The sequence below is a fragment of the Epinephelus lanceolatus genome, chromosome 8 (genome assembly GCF_041903045.1).
Source record: "Epinephelus lanceolatus isolate andai-2023 chromosome 8, ASM4190304v1, whole genome shotgun sequence".
In the NCBI taxonomy this organism is placed as follows: Eukaryota; Metazoa; Chordata; class Actinopteri; order Perciformes; family Serranidae; genus Epinephelus; species Epinephelus lanceolatus.
The window spans coordinates 6,566,416-6,590,069 of NC_135741.1; the positions used below are offsets into that span (position 1 = coordinate 6,566,416).

At 40.1% G+C, this 23,654-nt stretch overlaps 1 protein-coding gene across 2 annotated transcripts in view; it reads right to left on the bottom strand.

Moving 5' to 3' along the window:
• Positions 1–23,654, bottom strand: part of nckap5l (NCK-associated protein 5-like) — a 67,793-nt gene that overhangs the window by 1,955 nt on the left and 42,184 nt on the right. The window contains exons 3-12 of one of the 2 annotated variants that reach the window (XM_033629040.2): positions 15,878–16,018; positions 13,347–13,415; positions 13,202–13,240; positions 12,990–13,109; positions 11,248–11,340; positions 8,121–11,002; positions 5,894–6,023; positions 3,570–3,642; positions 1,767–2,045; positions 1,223–1,368 (exon numbers count right to left, since the gene is read on the bottom strand). In XM_033629040.2, the coding sequence (XP_033484931.1) occupies positions 1,223–1,368; positions 1,767–2,045; positions 3,570–3,642; positions 5,894–6,023; positions 8,121–11,002; positions 11,248–11,340; positions 12,990–13,109; positions 13,202–13,240; positions 13,347–13,415; positions 15,878–16,018 (3,972 nt within the window). Of the gene's footprint in view, positions 1–1,222; positions 1,375–1,766; positions 2,046–3,569; positions 3,643–5,893; positions 6,024–8,120; positions 11,003–11,247; positions 11,341–12,989; positions 13,110–13,201; positions 13,241–13,346; positions 13,416–15,877; positions 16,019–23,654 lie in introns of both variants that reach the window. The other variant, XM_078169779.1, reaches the window with a different exon arrangement.

Sequence of the window (23,654 nt, forward strand, 5' to 3'; positions counted from 1 at the left end):
TTTGATAAAATATTTAATGACATACTACACTGACTTTTTTTAATGGAAAATTTTATGAAATACTATGACTTTTTTCTGAAATATTTTATGACATACTATACTATGACTTTTTTTGATGAAATATTTTATGACATACTACACTATGACTTTTTTTCTGAAATATTTTACGACATACTATACTATGACTTTTTATGGAAAATTTTATTACTATACTATGACTTCTTATGGAAAATTTTATGACATACTAAACTATGACTTTTTAATGGAATATTTTATGACATACTATACTATGACTTTTTTTCTGACATATTTTACGACATACTATACTATGACTTTTTTTATGAAAAATTTATTACTATACTATGACTTCTTATGGAAAATTACATGGCATACTATACTATGACTTTTTTTCTGAAATATTTTACAGCATATTATACTATGACTTTTTATGGAAAATTTTATTACTATACTATGACTTCTTATGGAAAATTTTATGACATACTATACTATGACTTTTTTTCTGAAATATTTTACGACATACTATACTATGACTTTTTATGGAAAATTTTATTACTATACTATGACTTCTTATGGAAAATTTTTTGACATACTATACTATGACTTTTTTTAAAAAATATCTAATGACATACTATACTATGATTTTTTTTTATGAAAATATCTAATGACATACTATACTATGACTTTTTTATGAAAAATTTATTACTATACTATGACTTCTTATGGAAAATTTTATGACATACTATACTATGACTTTTTTCTTATGGAAAATTTTATGACATACTATACTATGACTTTTTTTTTATGAAAATATCTAATGACATACTATACTATGACTTTTTTTTACGAAAATATCTAATGACATACTATACTATGACTTTTTTTATGAAAATATCTAATGACATACTATACTATGACTTTTTTTATGAAAATATCTAATGACATACTATACTATGACTTTTTTTATGAAAATATCTAATGACATACTATACTATGACTTTTTTCATGGAAAATTACATGGCATACTATACTATGACTTTTTTTTAATGGAAATATCTAATGACATACTATACTATGACTTTTTTATGATTTTTGTATGGCATAGTATTCTATGTCTTTTTAATAAAATATTTAATGACATACAGAGAGAAAGAGGTGTGACTCATAGAGCACACCTCCCCTAAGGTTTAACCACTATCCCTACCCCTCTGAATGGAGATCCAAATGACACAGGCTCCTCCTCCTCCTCCTCCACTGCCAGGTAAACCTCTGCAGGTCCTGATGGAGTCTTCAGGTTAGGGAAGGTCCAAGTCTTCGAGCGAGGGGAAAACATATTGGCTCCGTGGCCCTCTTTGTGCATCAAGTGAATAAAGACATGTTTTCATAACTTTTCCACATTTCGTTATTAAACAGAAGCATCAGGAGCACAAACAGTCTAAAATCCCATTTCAAAGTGAGGAAGGTTGAAAATGTTCAATTGTTAATATGAAATATCGACCAATTGATCAAAACCGGAAAAACACCTACACCTACCACTGGATGGGTTGCCATTAAATTTTGTTAAGAAATTCATGTTCCCCAGAGAATTCATCCAAATCCTCTGTCTTTTCCTCCAGTTCAGTGAGTGCAGTACGAGTTTGCAAACTACATGACGTGTACAAAAGTTTGTGGGCTAAACAACAGAACTAAGTGACCTCTAACAAAGCTCTGAGTATTCTGTTATGAATAAGTGGAAGTGTTTTAAGTACCTTCACGGATGACGCCGGCAGAGCTTCTTCCCTCCAGCATGGAGCCATACTGAATGGTGGGAATCAGCTGTTTGTGAGGCGCGTAGCACTCCTCCTGTGGCGTCGGCTCTCTGTCCAGGGTGCGTGCCCGGCGCCCGGCCCTCCCTGGGGAGCTGGAGGAGTGGCGCTCGGCCCCGGCCCTGGTCTTGGACAGGCCCCGTCCTGCTGCACCGCTGCTGCAGTCGGGCAGTGGGAATGTACCGATGCCACTGTCCAGGGTGTATGTGGAAGCACCAGAACCTGCGGAGGAGGGAGGGATTCAGTGACTGAGTGATGTGGAAATGCAAAACTGAATTAATTAAATTTTAACATAATTAAGGAAACAAATAAATACATAAAAAGACACAAAGGAACTAAGACGTAAATGTGTAAATTAATGAACTCCCCACTATTTCTTCCATCTTTCACTGAAGCCTCTGAATCAATATTCCTCGGGGGTGTGGCCTCATTATTACCTTTGATATGGTAATTAAGGTGTGAGCCAATTTATTTCCCCTCAATATGCAAATCATGTTTCAGTCAAACCCTTACGGATTGTTGCAGATTTGTGTTGCTGGGAGAAGTGCTCAGATCTTTTACTGAAGCAGAAGCAGTAATACCACAGTGTAATTATACATTAGTCAGGCAGGCATTCAAAAAGGAATTCAAAATGTTTCCACACCAAACTGTCTGGTGCGTTCGCTCCTGATGTGCATATTGATACACATGTGTATTTTTCTTTTTAATTTTATTTCATTTTTTTCATGTGTTTATATGTGTGTGTATCAATATTGTACTGTTTATATGTGTATATTCATTTATTTACCTCATTTTATATTTTTATTTTTTGCTTATTATTATTTTGTTTTTATTATCATTATAATGTTTTCATTCCTTACAACTACATTAGGTTTATTATTAGTAATGTTACATGTGTCATTATCACTATTTTACTAACAGAAGAAAGGTTCATTTTAAATTATCTGTGTACATTTGCGTGTGTCTCAATAAATATATGCATTTTTCATTTTATTTTATTTTAAAACTACTGCTTTTTTTGGCATAATTTTATTAACTGTCTGTCACTGCCCTGATATCTACATGTGCTGTGATATTGACAGCAGGTATTGGTTAATGTATACCTGAAAGTTGTGTCGGAAATGTTTTTTATTCAGACAGACGCCTTTCAGAATGTGAAATTATTTTATTCTAAATTATTGGATAATTTTTATTGGCTTTTGAGGAATGTTGATACGTATAAACATACATGAAACAATTTAAAAACATTTTACAATTGTTAAAGAAAACCACAAAGAAATACAAGTTAGATGTTGACATTACATTCTATGAACTAAAATATGTTTCACTTGCAGCGTGAAACTTATTGGATTACAAATGTTTTTAATGTATGTCAGAAAAATGTTCCAAAATGGCAGCATTTAAATGAACTTAAATAGTTTATATACTGAGAATTGAATTTAACTTAAACATGTAGCAGACTATAAGTATGAAGCCTAAAATGGAAATACTCACCTTTAAACTAAACTTAAATACAGCTCTTGAGTATATTATAAATGTACATTCCACCTCTGCTGATTTGTGATGTGTTCCTGTGATAATATTAATTTATTTTTCATTCCCACTCTGTGAAATTCTTTATACATTCATTCATCTATTTCCAGCCTCGTCTGGTTTGATCTTGCACAAGGTCGTAACGCTCATAAACCTTAAAAAAACGTGTGATATTTCTTTCCTCTGATGAATTCCTGGCAGACGCCTCCTTACCTGCGAAGTGTTGAGAGTGAACTGAATCAGCGAGGTTTTCATCTGATGTGATCTTGCCGATTCTGTCTGATCCCTGCATGAAAGAACAACAGAGCAGCAGATGGAGGAGTGAAAGCCGACTCTTCACATCAGTATGCAGGAAACCAGGCAAACAAATTAGGAGCCAAATATAGGCTTGAAAGTTAATACGAAGCAGAACAAATTTCACCAGTGGTGGAACAAGTACTCAGATCCTTTACTGAACACCAAACTGTGGAAATACTCCACTACAAGTAAAAGCCCTCCATTCAAAACTTTGCATCAGTAAAAGTATGTCAGTATTATCAGCAAATTATTAAAAGTTAAAGTCCTCATTGTGCAGTAAAATGTTCTCTGTCAGTGTTTTAATATTCTGTCTGATGTTTTTGGATTACAGCTACATTATTGTGTATTTTACAGCTGTAGATATTTAATCTTGTGCTAATTTTAACTCCTTTACATACCTTTGGGTATTTTAATCTACAGCAATGCATCATATTCTACAAAATCATCAATTCTTTTTTAGTCTTGCTGTCCTGTGAGGACCATGTATCCCTAAAAACTGTTCATTTTATCCGAAAAACAGCAGTTTTCAGCTTTGTGACGATGCATTTTCCAGCTGATCCAAGAGGTTGTTTTTTTCCACTTATCCTTTTTATTGATTTGTCCACAGAGATGCAGAACATTCCTACATACAAACAGATCCTATTTAGTCCATCATAACATTTCCAAATTTTCCGTTCAGCCGCTGTATTTCCACTTCAGAGTCCTCAATCAATGAATATTGAAACTAAGGGTGTTTTCACACTTGGTCCTTTTCAGCCCTCAAAACAGACTCAGAGCAGTGACTCAGCATTTTCTGTGCATATGTGAACACTCCAAGAAAACTCAGACCCCTCTGAGGCGAATTGAACCGACCATCTCCCGATCAGCCTTGGGAGATGGTCTAAGTGCGGTTGGTTCACTTAACCTGTGCCTTGTGAACACAAAGTGCTCCACTTTGCTCTTTGCCATTGTATTTAGTCCTCTAGATCACATGCTGTTGACCTGGGACGTCTGAAAAAACAGACAACACCACTTTGGCCTGTAACACTTGCAAGGACGCAGGACGAGGAGTAGTTTGATCCACGGACGATACTGCACGTCTCCAGATGTGGAATGTAGAATACATCAAACAGCAACAGTCTACAGCACAGAAACACTCAGGTTTTCCTCCAATTTTCAGTTCATCTGAAAGCAAAGGGCTTCATAACCACACTGCAGTGTCACGGCAAAGTAAAAACAAAATTATGTCAATATTATATATAGGCTATAATGTGAACAGAAAAAGAACTGAGTCCCGTTTCTGTTGGTCCACTTCTTGGTGCACTTTAAGATGACTGAGTTTGGTTTGTTTAAAAAGCACTACATGTGAAAACACTCCGAAACTCCAGTAGCATGCATCAAGTAAGGGTAAAAACTGTTCAGGTCTGAGTTCCTAAACAAACTACTGCAACACTTTGTTTCTCTTCTAGGGTGTCATAATATAATATAAAAGAAATAGCAAATAATTAAAACAAACAAATTGTCCTGGTTGTGGTTTACCTCGTCCTATGGTTTCTATATTCTTTCCTCCCTGCACTTCAATGCTCTTTGTTATTCTGGGAATACCTCAAGTAGGTGGGAAATCGCTTGACTATATACACAAAGTATAAACCTTCAAGAACATAACAAAAGATGAACGGAGCCTGCAGTAGTAGACGAGTCCAACTTCTACCTAGACAGCCTTATTCTCTGTATTGCTGTCTTTTTGTTTAATAGTTTAACAATTTTTAAATGGACCTTTATTTGTCTGTATTTAGCTTAAGAAGTAGGAGAAATTTCCTGAACACATAAAGGAGCACTTCATCCTTCAGTTTATCACAAACATTCAACATCAGCACATCTGGAGATACATGGTTTTCACTGGACAGGAAGAGTATGAAAAACTGTCATCAGAAAAGTAACTGAGTCTGTAAGACAAATGTGTTTGAGTAAAAAGTTCAATATTCACCTCTGAGATTTAGTGGAGTAGAAGTATAAAGTTACATAAAATGGAAATACTCAAATTAAAGTGCATGAATTTCTACTTAAGTTCAGACATGTAGTTAATGCACTGTGAGAATTTCATTCATGCATCACTAAAACCTGAGAGCTAGACGCATTACATGAAAGTGAGTTGTGTTCTTCTCTGTGTCCATTTGTTTTATTACTGGTGCTAATGTAAAAATCTTGTCTGTCTGTTTCTAACTGCAGAGAGATAAACAGAAGTGTAACTTATGATGTACCTTCTCCATGTCGTCTCGACTGGTGGTGTGACTGATGACGTCGCCCTGCTGACAGAACACCGGCTTGGAGGTCTTACAGTCGAACGAGAGCCGGCGCTGCGGCACGCTGATCATGTCCTTCCCGTCCACTCTACAGTTATCACACACACATCAAGTTTCAGTTGAGATATCCTAGTTTACCAAATAAGGCATTTGTGTTAGCATTTTCCTATTTAAATGAACAGTTCAACAACATTTTGGGGAAATACTGATTCGCTTTCAAGCAGAGAGCTGTGGATGTACCCTAGCCAATTAACTCAGCTTAGCATAAAGACTGGAAACAGGGAGAAACAGCTAGCCTGGCTCTGTCCAGAGCTCATTAATTAACTTGTTACATCATGTTAGTTTAATCTGTACAAAATAGAGCCAAGTTAGCAGAGCAAGACTAGCTTAGTAACTAGATTCACTAAGAAAGTTACGTAAAGGTCCAGTGTATAAGGTTTAGGGGGATTCAGTGCCATCTGGGGGTGAGGACTGTAACCAGCTGAAACTTCTCCCAGTTAGAATTCCCTCAGTGTTCATTGTTCAGGTGGTTTTAACCAGGAGCCGAATCAGTGGCATAAGGAAGTTACAAGGGCTCAAGTGCACGCTATCATGCATGTATTGTCTTGACACAAAAAGAGACTTGACATTGTAAAATATCAACATACATATTACCCACCACTGCATGTCTGACACAAAAATATCCAAATAAGTAAGAAAATAATCATTTAATTGAACAGATTTTATAGTTTTTGTGGAAAAAGCATATAACATTGTTTTACATAGCTACTGACTATTTAAAAAAAAAGTAAACCATGACATAGATAGGTTTGCCTTTCTGGGGACATATATAGCAAATGGCACCTTTTTTAAACTAGAAATATATATATATATATATTTTTTTACAATTCCTCTTTGAACACAGGTCACAGGGACCCACTCTCTCTATGGGCCCCTCTACCCAACGGGCCCCGGTGCAATCCTGCTGTATGCACTTTCTATATTTATGCCCCTAAGCCGAATTATCTGCAGAGGTCTCTTTATCTCTAAAACAAATCGACCAGGTGATGAAAACCAAAACCTAATGCAATTTTACGTTACGAATCAGTGTTTCTCTGATGCTGTTTGGGATGTCAGATTTTTTATTTTTTATTTATTTATTTATTTGAACATGTAAAAAAAAAAATAAATAAAAAAAAAAAAAAAAAAATTAAATAAAAATAAGCAATTGATTAAAACAATTAGAATAGGCAGCTCACCCACCACAATCTAATGTATGCTGACCTTTATTCTCTGATAACTCAAAATTCATTCATTCAGGAAGTTTTTAACCGAGAGCAAACAGACCAGGTAATTTAAACCAGTATAAACACTAAATAAATCAGTGTTTTTCCTAACACAGTTAATTGCAGATGGGCTTTTAACTTTGGAGGCTGGCATGACAAGGCGAAACAAAAATGGCCGTATCTCTAGCCAGTGTTTGGTTTGTCTGTTCTGGGCCACTGTAGAAACGTGGTACAACATGGCGGACTCCATAGATGACGACCCGCTCCATATGTAGATATAAACGGTTCATTCTAAGGCATTGAAAACACAACGATTCTTATTTTTAGGTGATCATACACTCAAGAAAATAAACTTATTGTAACAGTCCGTTTATTCCAATACATCCTCCCTAATCCTACACACTGGACCTTTACAGATCCAGTGTGTAGGATTTAGTGGCATCTTGCCGTGAGGTTGCAGAACTGAAACTTCTCTCTTGTGCTAAGTGTGCCAGAGAATAACAGTGGCTGAGGCAAAATCATGATAACATACATGGCCTTATCTAAAGCCAGTGTTTGGTTTGTCTGTTCTGGGCCACTGTAGGACAACACAGCAGACTCTGTGGACGAAGGTCTGCTCCGTATGTAGATATAAACGACTCATTCTAAGGTAACGAAAAACTGGTATGAATATCATATATCATTTCTGTCAATATACCCCTCTAAATCTTACACACTGGACCTGTACTTGACTCATCAATTATCAAAATACTTGCTGACTGATTTCTTCTATCAGACAATTTATCATTATACAAAACAGACATGAGTGATATCAATCTTTTCCTTTAACTCTCATCAAGAGACACAACACTTTTTTCCTTCAACATCTATATCTGTTCCTTCAGTTGGTTTAACACCAGCTTTGACACACAAGTCCTCACCTGTTCAGCAGCTGCTGCATGAAGTTGTCAGAGCGCGCTCCCCTGTACATGACAGCCAGCTGTCCCTGAGCCTGGTCCATCACCACCTCACACGAGTGACCCCTCCCTGACCTCTCCACATACGCCCTCTCCTCCTCCAGCGCCCTCCTCAGCCCCTCTGCCTTCTCCATCAGCGTCGAGATGTTCAGACCTTCCACTCCTTCTTTACACCTGGTGGCCATTTTCACAGAGTCCCTGCCCACTGAGGGGATGTTGATCTTCCACTCCTTCTTTTCGTCCTTTGCTTTGGCCGCGTCGGCCTTGCGGCTCAGCGCGGGCAGTTTGCTCTTCTTCAAGCCGAACCAGCTCGCGATGCCGTTGGAGGCTTTCTGCTTCACCTCGCTGCCCTGTCCTCCTCTGTCCTGCTCCTGGAGCTTCAGCATGTTCTCCTCGATGCCCTTCATCACCTTCTGCTCAATGGCGGATTGTGGACTGGGGACCGGCTGCATTGGCTTCTCCCCATCAGACGTTGGAGGTCTCGGAGGAGGAGGCGGCAGGCTGTCTCCGTACATTGGATTCTTTTTCCCTTTCCCGCTGATCTTGGTCCTCTCCTCTGATTTGGACGAGTAACGTGGAGCCTCTGTGGACTTCCCCCCTCTGTGGACGGACGGTCCCTGACAAGGTTTGGACGGCGACTTCGGAGGGATTTTGTTGGGGCTGTTGCTACTGTGAGGACCAACACTTGGTTTAAGGTTATAGGCCAGATTCAGGGAGCCAGGACACTTGATGTTGTTGCGTAGTACCTGTGGAGCATCTGCGTTTGGGGACGGCAGACCGATTTTGCTCTTGGAGCCTTCTGCTTTTGTCACACACAGTTCCTGTTTAATCACCCCTGAACCGGAAGATTTTACAGCCTGCTCATACAGCTGAGAGGACCCCGGGTACTTCAAACCACCACTGCTAACTTTAGGTTTACTGTCCAAAGAGTCTGTGAATTTTGAATGTCTCTGCTCCTCTTTATGGAGCTCCATGGGCCTCTCTGCTGTCTTACTCCTTTCCTCCCCATAAGTGCCCTCATTCACAGCATCGACCGGCCTGAGACCAACCTGTAAATCCTCAGAGCTCCTCAGCTTTCCCAATGCAGCCAGCCTGTCTTTGAAAGCGTGATGACTGGAATCAGCCTGGGATCTCACCGCCCCAGCCGCAGGCCTCTTGGGGATGGAAGAGGAGTCGCTCCTCCTGGTTGGAGGTGGAGGCGGCTGGGCGACCTCAGAGCTCTGCACAGTGATCTCCTCCTGCTTCTCTCTGGTTTGTGGGTAGTTAGCTCTGCCCTGTGAGGCCTTGCTGAGGGCGGATGTGTTGGGCAGGCTGTGATGGTTAACCCACACTGGGCTGTCTGAATCCTCTTCATCATCTGATGTGGACTCTGACGTGGACGAGGATGACTGCTTTCGCTGAGGAGTCGGGTTGAGGACACTTTCTGGTAGCGATTTAACAAGCTTCCTCTCACCGCCGTTTGCCTTGGTCTGGGATGGAAGTGTGGTTCTTTTCTCAAGGCCCTGGGTTAGTTCCTCCTCTCTGGAGCCGGCGGACATAACACAGACATTTTCATAATGAGGGACCCTCTGAGATACTTTGGGTGAGGAGGAAGATGTGGAGGAGGAAGCACCAATCTTTGAGCCAGCTTTAGGTGCAGAGAGGCTGCTGTAGCTTATTTCCTTTGCAGGCAGGGAGCAGACGTCTTCGGGTTGAGGAGGGGAGGTTGGGGCGGAGTGTGTGGCGGGGTAGGACTCAGACCTGGAGGGTGGTGGAGGGGGCTGCCTGCACCTCTCGGTGGTGGTGGCTCTGCGTGTGGGAACAGGAGAGTGGTACACCTCGTAGTTGTTGGTGCGACAGGGGATCCTGGAGCTGCGGGTGAGTTGGGGGCTCAGGCGGACAGCAGAGGTTGAAGGCTGGGACTTGTCCCCTATCGAGGGAATCTTCAAGAACTTAAGCAGTTTGGACGGCGAGTTGATGGCGGCGGTTTTGACGTCACTGAGGCAGGAGGGGCTGGGGCTGACGGAGGCACTGGCTCTCACAGAAGAACCCTGATCTGTGCCGTCTTTCTCGGGGATGATTGACGGGTCGTTCGACACAGCAGCGTTGACGCCGTTGTGAACACCGTCGCTCGTCTCCAGGTCACAGTGGGAGATCTGTGCGCCCTCCTTCACAGAACTGGGCAGGTGGGAGGTGGGACAGAAACCAGTGAGCTCTTCAGAGGCACTAGCGTTCAGACAACTCTCTGAGCCGTCCTGATCTTGCTCCACCTCCAGGCTCTGATCCACTGCTTCTGTGACCGATGAGTGTGCGGTGGCGCCTGCTGGTTGCTGGTGGGCTTCATTCTTGGTGCATTGTTTAGACAGGGGAACAGACTCTGCTGTTCTGCTCTTACTGTGACATTCACTTATAACAGCTGCAGGAACTACATGGCTCTGGGTGGCGGAGTTGGCTTTTGAAGGACTACAGATGTGGTTGCATGGCTTTGGAGGACTGTCTGGGCTCCTCTTGCAGTGTAAACAGCAGGTGTTCCCTCCCTCACACTTCACCGCCCCGTCACCGTTGACATGCTGGTGTGAGTCAGTGTCGGAGCAGGAGCAGTGGCAGTGTGTGTGGTGGGATTTGCACGGTAGTGGAAGAGGGTCCGCCGTGGCCAAAACAGCCTCTGTTGACATGAGCACCTGGCTGTAGTCGCAGAAAGACAAGCTCGTGGTGGACGGGTGGAACTTCAGAGGGTCCGTCTCCTCCATCTTGCGAAGGACCTCCAGGATGTGTGCTTTCTTCTTGAAGAAGGGGGACAGGGCCTCCATGGAGGCGGCAGGGCCACGAGGGCCGGGGGAGGCATGTTGTGTGCGGTAGCCATTTCCCTTTGGACAGAAAGAGATCTGTATCAGCACACAACTCACTACTGATGAACAATTCACTTGTCCAAGACCTTTAGAGTGCGTGCGTACAGGAAATGAGTGCAGGGCCGATTAGCTTTTTAAAGAACAATAGTAAAAAACAGGCAAATGTCACAGCACGTTAAAACATCACACACACACACTCAGGGGCTCTGACATAATCCCGAAGTTTCACTCTTCATGTTTGGTGAAAGCTTTGCAATAATCACCTTGGCTTGTGCTTCAGTCTGTGCAGGCTCCACCTGTTTGGCAGAGTCATTGTGCAGCTGTGCATTGTAGTCTGGGAGGGGTCCCGCCTGGACCTGTAACGGGAGATTCATGAGGCAATTACAATGACACTGTATACACTACAGGCTATCCTATACACAGACAACTAGGAGCTACATTGTTCCGGCATCTGTTGGAACAATATAGAGCAGAAGTGAAAAGACTGAGATCCATTACTGGCTCAGCAGCGTGTCAGAGAACGAGGCTGAGGAGAAAATGTCATTAGCAGCTCAAGAATCAGAGCTGAGCACTCGAGTACTGGACCTCAGGTACTTCTTCTTTACTTGAGTATTTCCATGTTACGTTACTCTGTACTTCTTCTCCACTACATTTATCTAATAAGCTGCAGTTGGTGGTTACTTTGCACATTATAATTTTACATATAAAATATAAATAAAGTGGTTAAATGAGCTCCACCTCCACCAACTGCAACATTAATACAACTATGCAAATAAAAAACAACCATAATACTGTAACACTCTGAAAGGGGCATTCTGTGATTTATCTTGAAAAATGAATCACTAAATATTATTTATATATATTAATATTCAAATATTTTTAAAAGAAAGCTTAAAATGTATCTATTCACTTTAGCCTTTAACTCTCTCTGGCTTCTTGATACAGGTCTGACACTCTTTTTACACTTCACACTGCTGCAACTCTTTCAAGATATTGTATCTTGCTTGATTTCATGATTTTACAATTCTATGATTTTATGACTTTTTATGATTTATTTTATCTTATGATTTCTTTATAATTTTGAGTTTTATGGTTTTGAATGAGTCAATCCTTGTTTTAAACTGTTCTTAAGCGTCCTTTGTCTGTTTCATGCTCATTATGTCTAGTTTCATGCAAAGCATTCAGTGCTTATAATGCCCTTATTGTAAAGCACTTTGTGCTGCATTTCTTTTCTGAAAGGTGCTACATAAATAAAGTTTATTATTATGATAGGATAACTTTATTTGCCATTTGTACACCTGCACGTAGTCTGGGTGAAAAGGAAGTGTAGTAAAGTGAAGTAAAAGATAAAGTGCAAACAACAAAGTATAAAAAGTATAATAAATAGTAGAATACAAACTCCACCTGCAGGACATCCAGAGAGGTATTTCACATTATGAGTATTGCACATTTACAGTTTTTATTGCACATGAACTAGAGTAGATGAGTTACTGTAGTCAGTAAGTCCTTATTTGCTTTTGCCATTAGTCCCACTGTGGCAGGGAAAAATTATTATTACTATCTTTTTTATCTTTACCCTCCAACAACACGATCAGACTCATGATGGAGTCAAAAAAAAAGAAGGTTAAAATCGATGCAGCAGACCCAGAGTCATCGTCTTTTTTAAACCACACATTCCTCTACAGTGACCTGGTGCCTACATTACCTACACTGCAACTCGACTGCCGAGGATAGAGGATAAAGTAGCCTAAACCTGTCAGCCCCGTGCAGAGATGAGCAGTGGGCTACAGAGGTCTGATAAACTCACTTCTGACCAAAGGGACGCTGATAAATGTCCTCAAGTGATGTCACACGAGTCAGACTTCATCCAGCTCCCTCTGGTGCCACAAAAGGCTTTATAACTTCTTCATATGTAGAAGTTCTCTCCAAGACTTGGAGTATTTTTTACATTGTCTTATTACTACTTTCACTGAAGTAACTAAGTCATATATACAGTTTAATCTACCTGGTAGTGAGCGGTGGGATGGTTGGGCAGTTTCTGCTGGAAGAGCTCACACAGCGCTCTGTTCTGTCTCTCCAGGTCAAACACCAACATCTTCAGCTTGATGCACTCCTCTCTCAGATCCTGTTCAGTGACACACGCAGCAGTGAGAACACTGACGTTGACACAGCTGGTTCAAATCCAAACACATGATCAGAAGTGTAGCTTTATGTTACCTTTTGATTCAGCAGAGCTTGGACCACGTGGTTGGCCACCTGATAACACAAGAGAACACCACATTTTACACAGGAACGACTTAGCTGAGCAGAATTTATCACCATAATCTTGGCTTCTGAATTATATTCTGCAACATGAACCCACCTCATCCAAGCATCTCTCGTACGCCTCTCTCTGACTCTCATTCGCCAACATCAGAGCAGAGTTTTCTGCCTGTGAGGAAAACAAAAATAAAACACATATAACACATATTTATTAGTCATGTTATTTCTTGTGTCATGCACATGCAACTGTCCAAACCACATGGACTTATAACACACCAAAAATACAGCTGCATGGGTGAAACATTTGTCAGACATGAACACAGTGTCAACATCAAGCAACAAAAAAAGCTTCTCCCAAAACAGCAAATGTTGCCATTTTCATCCACTCACCAGAGAGGAAGAACATTTTACTAAAAACAGTTCAATATTTGGGAAATGCACTTACTCGCTTTCTCACAAAGAGCAGTTGCCAGGCGACCAGTTGAGACTCGTGAGAGTTACTGGTCCCAGTCAAGAAATGGTTTCCTCAAGTAAAATAGCAAAGTGTTGTTTTTACACTTCTGTTTTTGTACAGTTTAAACAACATGTGAGTCTGTGAGCTTTAGAGGTGCTTAATGCTAAGCTAACTGTCTGCAGGAAGTAGGGACTCCCTTAAACCCTGGGGCCGGTTACACAAAACACCTTAAGTTAAGATTTTCCTTAAAGTCCTAGTTAATGTTTCCTCATAATAAAAGTGGTTACACAAAACACCTTAAGTTAAGATTTTCCTTAACATCCTAGTTAATGTTTCCTCATAATAAAAGTGGTTACACAAAACACCTTAAGCTAAGATTTTCCTTAATGTCCTAGTTAATGTTTCCTCATAATAAAAGTGGTTACACAAAACACCTTAAGCTAAGATTTTCCTTAATGTCCTAGTTAATGTTTCCTCATAATAAAAGTGGTTACACAAAACACCTTAAGTTAAGATTTTCCTTAAAGTCCTAGTTAATGTTTCCTCATAATAAAAGTGGTTACACAAAACACCTTAAGTTAAAATTTTCCTTAACATCCTAGTTAATGTGTCCCCATAATAAAAGTGGTTACACAAAACACCTTAAGCTAAGATTTTCCTTAATGTCCTAGTTAATGTTTCCTCATAATAAAAGTGGTTACACAAAACACCTTAAGTTAAGATTTTCCTTAAAGTCCTAGTTAATGTTTCCTCATAATAAAAGTGGTTACACAAAACACCTTAAGTTAAAATTTTCCTTAACATCCTAGTTAATGTGTCCTCATAATAAAAGTGGTTACACAAAACACCTTAAGCTAAGATTTTCCTTAACATCCTAGTTAATGTGTAATCATAATAAAAGTGGTTACACAAAACACCTTAAGTTAAGATTTTCCTTAATGTCCTAGTTAATGTTTCCTCATAATAAAAGTGGTTACACAAAACACCTCAAGTTAAGATTTTCCTTAAAGTCCTAGTTAATGTTTGCTCATAATAAAAGTGGTTACACAAAACACCTTCAGTTAAGATTTTCCTTAATGTCCTAGTTAATGTTTGCTCATAATAAAAGTGGTTACACAAAACACCTTAAGTTAAGATTTTCCTTAAAGTCCTAGTTAATGTTTGCTCATAATAAAAGTGGTTGCACAAAACATCTTTAAGTCTAGTCCTTAAGGTTTCCTTAAAATGCTCTTTGTCTTGGTCTTATACTTAAGGGATCCCTATATCGTTGCACAAAAGACCTTAGCAACCAAAGCAAGGGGAAAAAAAACAACCAAAAAAAACAAAAAAAAAACAACTTAAGGTACCTCTGACGCTATCTCAACTGCAACATGACCAAGTTTATGGTGATAAACGAAAAAAAATGAACACACCTCGAGAGAAGAGATGGATATGCTTTTGATTTCACACTTTAGATGTAATTGAATTAATTTTCTTCTTCTCCTCTGCCATTTTTTCACTATCTAACGATAAGCCAACTGTGTGAGACGATAACAGGCGTCACAAGTGTGAGTCCAAGCAAACAAACAATCTCCATGGAAACTTGTACCACTGTAAAATCTCTTTCAACACAGTAAATGAGTCTTTCCTCAATAACGGAAACATTTAAAAGGGATTCTATGCAACTGTGTAAGTCCCTCAGCTAAGGAGAAATACAGCCTTAAGTGTCATTGTGCAGCCGGTCCCTGGTATTTCACCCAGATGGACACTGCAGGATGTAGCAGTGCACGCTTTGGCGAGCTCCGTGACCATCTCAGCCCGGGCTCTGAATGCATGTTCACACTTTTGATGAGAATTAAATAAACTACACAGAATAATACACAATATAAGATCGGTTTATTTACTGTGGAGAGATACTGCATATATATTTATCAAAATACAGAGACCCCCATTTTGACCATTAAGTTGTAGATATTTTCCAGTATATTGTTACAATGGTCAGTCTGAGAATCTATCAGCAGTCAGGTAAAAGTCTTTTGAAAGTCTTCAGGTCAGTCTGTGAGCCTGTTCAGACCTGGTATTAACCTACGTTTTGGATTCTGTGTCTCACAAGACTCACACTTCTACGTTTCAATTTCCTCCTAATCAGTGTAATTAAAATCCAACTTGTGATGCAGAGCGCGCTGTGTTTTACTCACCTCCAGCTCCCTCAGTCGGTCCATGAGCTCGCTGCTGTTGTCCTCCAGGAAAGACTCCACGTCCCCCTCCTCTCCTTCCTCGTCCGAACCAAAGTCTTCATCACACATTCTCTGTTCTGTCTCATCAGACATTGTTCTCATCTGTGAACACACAAGGTGACACTGCATCAATGCCACAATCTCCACAGCAGTAAAACGTTTAATTCCTGGAAGTAACACCCAGCAATAAAACATGTACCGCTCTGCAGGGTGACCATCAGCATGAGAATGTCCTCTGTCTTATTTCTTTTTGCTGCTACAAACCCTCTGTACACAATTAATTATTCATAATTAAAATCACACATCAGATCTGGGTCAAACAGTAACTACTAACAGATTTGTACATATTTAAATGTCTGTAGGATACGTCACAGGTGAGCAGTCACAAGCTGTTACTCTGCTCCTCTGCAACTGTCTGATATGCAGCACATTAAACACAATTTCTTTCTCAATATCATAATATGAATGTGTTGCTTCTGTTACTGGTTACATTCATTTAATCACCACAGGCTGCCGACTCAGTTTAGCCGTCCCTGGTCTCATGTTACCTTTCATTAAAGTAACAGCAATGAGCTCCAAGCAGTGAGGTATCAAAGACTTTAAATCTGTGAAACAGAGAGCACTGGTATCAGACTGGTACTCTGTATCTGGAGATACAGCAAAGTTGGATCGGTGCATCCGTGCCCGCTCTGGAGAGGGTGCAGGACACAATGAAATCGGGGTTTTCATTGACCCAATCCCCAAAAGCCTACTCTATAGTACAACACATTATGATGACTGTAGCGTCACTCTTTTCTGTTCACCAAAAGTATCACAACAAAATGGACTCTCACAAAAGTAAACCCTCTCAATCATCACTTGTGATCCACCTGAAGTGTGTGGCAGTGTATTTATCCGCAGAGGCTCTGCCCTGTGCTTGTATTTTCTTATTTTATACTATATGTTGCTGTGCTCTGGACTTTCCTGGGCACATCGAGCAGGTGAGGTCAGGACTTTATAAAAAGGTAGCGACCAGGTGCCAGACCTTAGGCAGCACTCATCCAAGAGGAAGCTACAAAATCTGCGGACACAGCGCTGAAAAACGCAAACACAGCGAGGCGAAACAGCAAGCGGACAAAGCTCGGTCCAAAACTAGACAATCAGGGGGTTGGTGTTCACTTTTATTTACTGTGGTGAGTTTACAAAGAGTAAGCAACAATTCCTGCATAGTGCACCTTTAACGTCTGACACCTCAGTCCTCAGAGGATGTTAAATCAAATGAGAAGATTTATATGAACAAAGTTACAGATTGAAAAAAATCAATGCAGTGTTGTCTCATCTCTGCAGAAGCAGACTTGCCAGACTGTTCCCTGAGGTTGACCCCACCTCTCAGAGGTGTCACGCTGCCCACGCTACCCTATACCACATGTTTCTCTCCTGTCGTTCAATTTGTGCCATGCCCCATCTCCAGCTTCCTCCCACAGTCCAAAGACATGCAGGTTAACTGGTGACTGTCAATGTCTTATACTATATCACCATAAATATCTTTAAACTGCTTTAACTAATCATGACTGACATAGAAACAGATTATTATGATTTCCATAACAGTGACACAACAAAAAAACAGAAATGCTAAGTCACTTTTCTCTTCGGCCCTGAGCGGAGTCTTCCTCTGCCGACAACCTCCACTAATCACTTAGTGCAGCCTTTATGCAGCCTGAGAGGGCAGAAGACATCCACTAAGCACTCAGTGCTGCTTGTGAAGCTAATTGCTGTGAGCTGACAGTTATAATGAATGTTTCAACATTTTGATCAGCTCAGGGCTTCTCTCATCGAGACGTTGGCAGGTGGACAGTACGAGGACTCTGTTCAGCTGCTCAGAGAGATTAAATAAATAAATAAAGGTCAATAAAACTGTAAAAGTGGAGGGACAAAAACAGGATTTTAAAAGAGTGTGAAGTATCCTCCATGTCTGCGGCTGGAGTGACACAAGCATCATCATGTCTGAGGTCATGTAGCTCATCAGTGCTGGAATACAACTAAGTGCCTTTACTCAACTACCGACCTTGACTTTGCAATTAAGTATTTCCATTTTATGCTACTTTATAACTCTACTAGGGCTGTAAATCACTGGTTTCATTAAAAAACAACATCATCATTTGGAGGTGAGATATCTGATGAGTCCTGGCAATCTGCAATTACGATGATTCACTCGTCCTCCATTTGTATTCGCCATGGCCTAAAACAGTTTCAAATCTTTCACTGTCTACACTTATGTGGAAATAGACTCGCCAAACTGTATCCAAATGTAGACCCAACATGTGTGAGATGCCATCAGGCACCTGCCACGCTTTTCCACATGTTTTGGTCATGCCCAGCACTGGCATTATTCTGGACCTCCATGTTTAAAACATTAACTCATATGTGTGGAAACGTTATTAACCTGGACTCCATTACTGGCATTTTTGGAACTGCCCCAGAAAGAGTAACATTTCCAAATTCTCAGTCAGAGGCTATAGCCTTCTCTTCCCTCCTAGCTCGACGCCTCATCCTTCTCAGGTGAAAGGCGACTACACCTCCATCTTACACACATTGGGTTAAGAGTGTTATGTCCCACCTTAAGCTGGAGAAGTTTAAGTTTACCATACATGGCTCCACTCAGAAATTCTTTAAGATGTGGCAACCATTCCTGGATTACTTTGAGAAAGAATTCCCCTCTAGCAATTTAGGATAGTTCCTGACCCCCCACCCCTACCTGAGACCTTTTAAGTTATTCTATATTTTATGGGACTCATTTTTTATTTATTTATTTTTTTTATCTTTATTCATTTTTATTTTATTATTATTATTATTATTATTTTTATTTATGTATTTATTTTAATTAATTAATTTTCTCCTTTTACTGTGTGTGTGTGTGTGTGTGTGTGTGTGTGTGTTAATATGTAATACTGTAACAATAATACTGAAGGTCATGTCATTATTGTCTGTATTGTGTTTATTGTGGTCTTTTGTTATGGAAACTCCAAATAAAAACAGTTAAAATAAAAAACAACATCATATAGATTCTTTGTGGCTCTCACAGCACCACCATGCCACAATTATATGATGATGTTGTAGAATATGATGCATTGCTGCGGATTAAACTTCCCAACAGTATATAAAGGAGTTAAAATTAGCACAACCTTTAACATATAGAGCCGTAGAATGCAACATGCACATTGATGCAGCGGTAATATTAATCCAAAAACATCAGCTAGAATAGTTAAACGCCGACAGGGAACATTTTACTGCACAATGAGCATGATACATACATTTTGCTAATAATACTGACATACTTTCACTTAAGTAAGGTTTTGAATGCAGAACTTTTACTTGCAGTGGAGTATTTTCACAGTTTGGTATTTGTACATTTACTTAAGTAAAGGATCTGAATCCTTCCTTCACCACTGCTGATTAATTCTTTAGTCAGAAAAAAATTTAATAACTCAAAGCCCAAGGTGACATCTTTAACAGAGATGCACGATATTGAATTTTTTGCCAATATCCAATATGCCCATATGTAACAACTCATTTGACCGAGAACTGATAACCAATATCGATATATCCACTTTTTTTCCCCACCTAATTTTAGTGATCAAGTCTCTTCTATAGTGGAATTAACATCATATTATGCGTGCATACTCTTATGAAATACCATACTTTTCAGTGTACGTAATATTTATTCATTGTGCAAAAAAAGAAAGAGCATGTTGGCTGAATCTGATAGTTCATTTTAAAGCCAGTATCACCATTAACTATAACGTGCCGATATTATCGTGCATCCCTAACACTGAAATGTCTTGTTTTGTTAGAGTTACAGTCTAATACATAAAGATATAGTTCACATGATTTTCATGCTGCTTATAAGGTATAGTTTGTAGCATAGTCATTTCTACCCCTCAATGTTTGATCTACATTCTGTATTTTCTGTATATTACTGTTGTTTTTTCTATGTTACTCTGCACTTTACTGCTGTTTGCAGCTCTGGTTGGATGTAGTGAATTTCTAACATTAATACAATACCTTAAAGGAGCTGTATGTAAGAATGTGGCCAAAACGGTTACTGCACTTAAATTGAAAATACTGCCGCGAGTCGTGTCTGCCCCCCCTCCCCTACAGATTCGAGGTTGCTGGACAGCGGCACACTGGAGACTGATTTGTTTGCCCACGGGCGGCTGCCGTGGCAGGGCCGTGTCACCGTGTCCGTGATCTTCAGTTTTCCAGCGGACCGTTCGAGCAAGTCCGGCTTCTCTGCCGCTAACGCTGCTGCCGGGATACAGCGGAGGAGCCGGCTGCTCATGCCATGTACCGGGACACTGCTAATGCTGCTTGCCGTGCTGCTGTAGCTCAGTCGTAACTGTAACTGATGCTGAGACTCTACTGACTGCGTGACTGGTAGACGGCGGTGGGTGGCGCAACAGGCCAAAACACAAATTCAAAACATAAACATGATTTGTGGACTGTAAAAATGTTTTTTAAATGCAAATATTCTGGCTGTACTATTGTTGTCGGTGAGATCAGTATGTTATATGAACATAATTCCTTAGTCTCTGTGACATATTAGGAGGATTTTACAACTATTTGCTTTAGATTTCTTACATATAGCTCCTTTAAAATATCAATATTTGATACCGTTTTTGATACTACAGGGAAAAACTGACATTGAAGGGATTGAATTTAATTTTTTTACTAAAAACTAAATACAATAAAACTATGATATGACAACAACAGCTATTGTTTTCTTGGTTAGTAGCAGAGAAAAGCAGAATGACTTAAAGAGCAGCCAATATGAGTTTAAGGCTAACTGTGGAAAATGAATATTAAAACCGTTTCAAATATTAATAATCAATATGTATCAATGAATCGATACATTTGACTAGTTAGATGCAGAATACTTTTACAGAGAAACGCAGAAGAATCCTGACATTTTAGAGGAAACAGCAAATAATTACATCATCACGCCTGATACGACTGTAGACACACCAGTGGTCTGTATTTTGTGTGGATGTATGTCTGTGCATAGATTTGGGAATGAATTTCATGTGTTTATTTGTGGATGTAACCTTGTGGTGCGAATGCATTTTCTTTTCTTTTTACTGTTTCAATTTCTTCCTGTGGACAGGTGTCGCAAATTAGCATTTAGCTGAAAACACTAAACACAGCACATCTGGTTCTTGTGCATAAATATACAAATCTAAAGCTACTGTGACGTCCATATCAACTAAACTAAACATAAATGAATTAAACAATAAATCAGAAATGTCGATGATTAATTTTGTGTCAACTGACTATTTAGGCCCCGTCATCCTGCTGCAGTAAACCCCATCCACCTGGTTTCTCCAACAAACCAAATCCACAGCAGTTAACTGAGCCAAAGCTCTGCCTCACATCAGACACTGCTCTCATCTCCAACACTGACGTTAACATCATTACACTCTGTTTATATTCTGTTTATCTGACAGCAGCAACATTCACTTCAACACTGCCTCACAGTTTAGACAGTCCACATAGACAGGGCTCAGAAACATAACACAGTACCTTCTGTGTATTAAAGATGACTGAGTGAACACATTAATTCATCCATCCTGCATTGTTTCAGATACACTGACTGAGTAGAAAGATAACTGTCCATATTCATCTGCAGCTCGACCTGCTGAAGCCACACTGAGCTGCACAGGCTGCCCGAGTCTGTGTGCACGCTACACTGCAGGACATATGGCCGAGGACCAGTCTAGTAGGCATAGCTCCAGGTGCGTGTGTGTTTGTATTTGTGTGTGTGTGTGTGTGTGTGTCGTCTGAGGGGAAGTAGGTGTGTGGATGTGGACCCAGATCTAACGGTCACATCTTAGCGAGTCATTAGAGCGGATGAGACGAGCCTGATTCTGTGGCTGGAGGCCAAGTAGGAACTGGCACAGTTTACCGGTGACACACACAAACAAACCACAGTGTAAATGTAAATATATCGTATAGTTTACAGAGACATTCAAATATTTAGATGCCTGAGTCTACAAAAAACAAAATGTGTCTTCAGCACTTGTAAACTGAAGTACATAAAGCTGGCATTGAGTCCACGGCCGCTGCAGTAAAGACACTGCCATTCACTGTGGGGCGCCCACTCTACCCACTGAGCTACTGGGCGCCACAGACATTTCCTTTTTATATGTCATATTTTCTAATTGTCACTGAACCCCATGAAAAGCCAAAAACGAATCGATTTTCCAAACAAGTATAATCTGTGTATTAAAGCCTGAAATATCTTCATCCTCTGCGCCACAGAGCTCCATTATTGTCCACACACTATAAAAAAAACACATCAATAAGCCACACTGTTTCACTGGGTGACATGTTCCTTCGTTACCATGAACACACACACTGCAGTTTATTTTGACTCAATCACACACACACACACACACACACACACACACACACACACACACTCCGTCTTACTGCCGCAGATACTCAGAGCACCACATGTGGATTAATCCTCCGCTGAAAATAGACCCCTGCAAAGGCACCTTAAACCTCCTGTTTAAGTCATGTGTGCAAAAAAACGATGAGGCCTTTTTTTTACTTGTTTTTAAACCTCCTTTTTTTTTTAGGTTTTTTGGCCATAAGCAGTTGTCTAATTATTCAACAGACACAAAGCTACATTAGCATTAATTTGGAGTTGTGTCTGTGGTGACCTGAGAAATATATAAGTCCCAAATTCACTCTGCTTTTAGCTCCATTTTTGGTCTCCACCAGCTCCTAAAGGGAATATCTGTCTCTTTAAGTGCTAAAAGCTGCACCGTGTTCATCAGCTGGTCTCTAACTGTGTCTGTCTGCTGCTGAGCAGGCAGAGTACATTGGGTTAATCAGAGCTTTTTCGAGGGTGAACATAAACTTCACCACAAGTTGTCATTTAATCCGTTGTTAGTTTATAAATACTGATGATAGCTGCTTTAGTCTTCAGCAGGTATGAATAGTCTCGGAGCTGAGAGACACAGACAGACTAACATAATGGTGATTTTGGTCTTTTTAAATGGCACGTGTTGATAACAATATAAAATACAGATTAATGTCAGCCTGTAAGTTTAACATATTTCATAGTCCTCAGTGTTGAAGCAGAGCTGCTATGACCATCAGAAAATAAACTGGCAATTATTCATAAAGTCATTTTTCAAGCAAGAGTGTCAAATCTTTCAGTTTTTTAAATGTAAAAAATCTTTTAATCCATGCAGGGTTCATCAATAAGCATGGGGCAAGTAAATGCCACACTGGGCTAGTGTATCTAGCGACCAACTTGCATAATTGAGAGCGTGGTAAAAAAAAGACTTAAACATATAATTATTTCCAGAGATGATGATAGAAATAGCTGAGGAGTGAGCCATCTCACTTCCTTCTAATCTTTGATGAGAGATGCACATGCACAGTACCAATCAGGCGTTCACCAGAAAATGGCAGCAGGTACAGAAAAAGTTTGAGCTCAAGCCACAGATTTTTAAAAATACCTACATACCAGATCTTAAGATGGCGCCTGTTCGTTCCTATGGAGTTGCTCACCTGGCACTTGAGCCAAGAAAGTTTTCTAGCTTCTGGGTTTACTTCTTGCGCTGGCCCCGTCTGCAACTTCCTTCTTGGCTCATAGACTTAAAGGGATAGTGCACCCAAAAATGAAAATTCAGCCATTATCTACTCACCCATATGCCGATGGAGGCCCTGGTGAAGTTTTAGAGTCCTC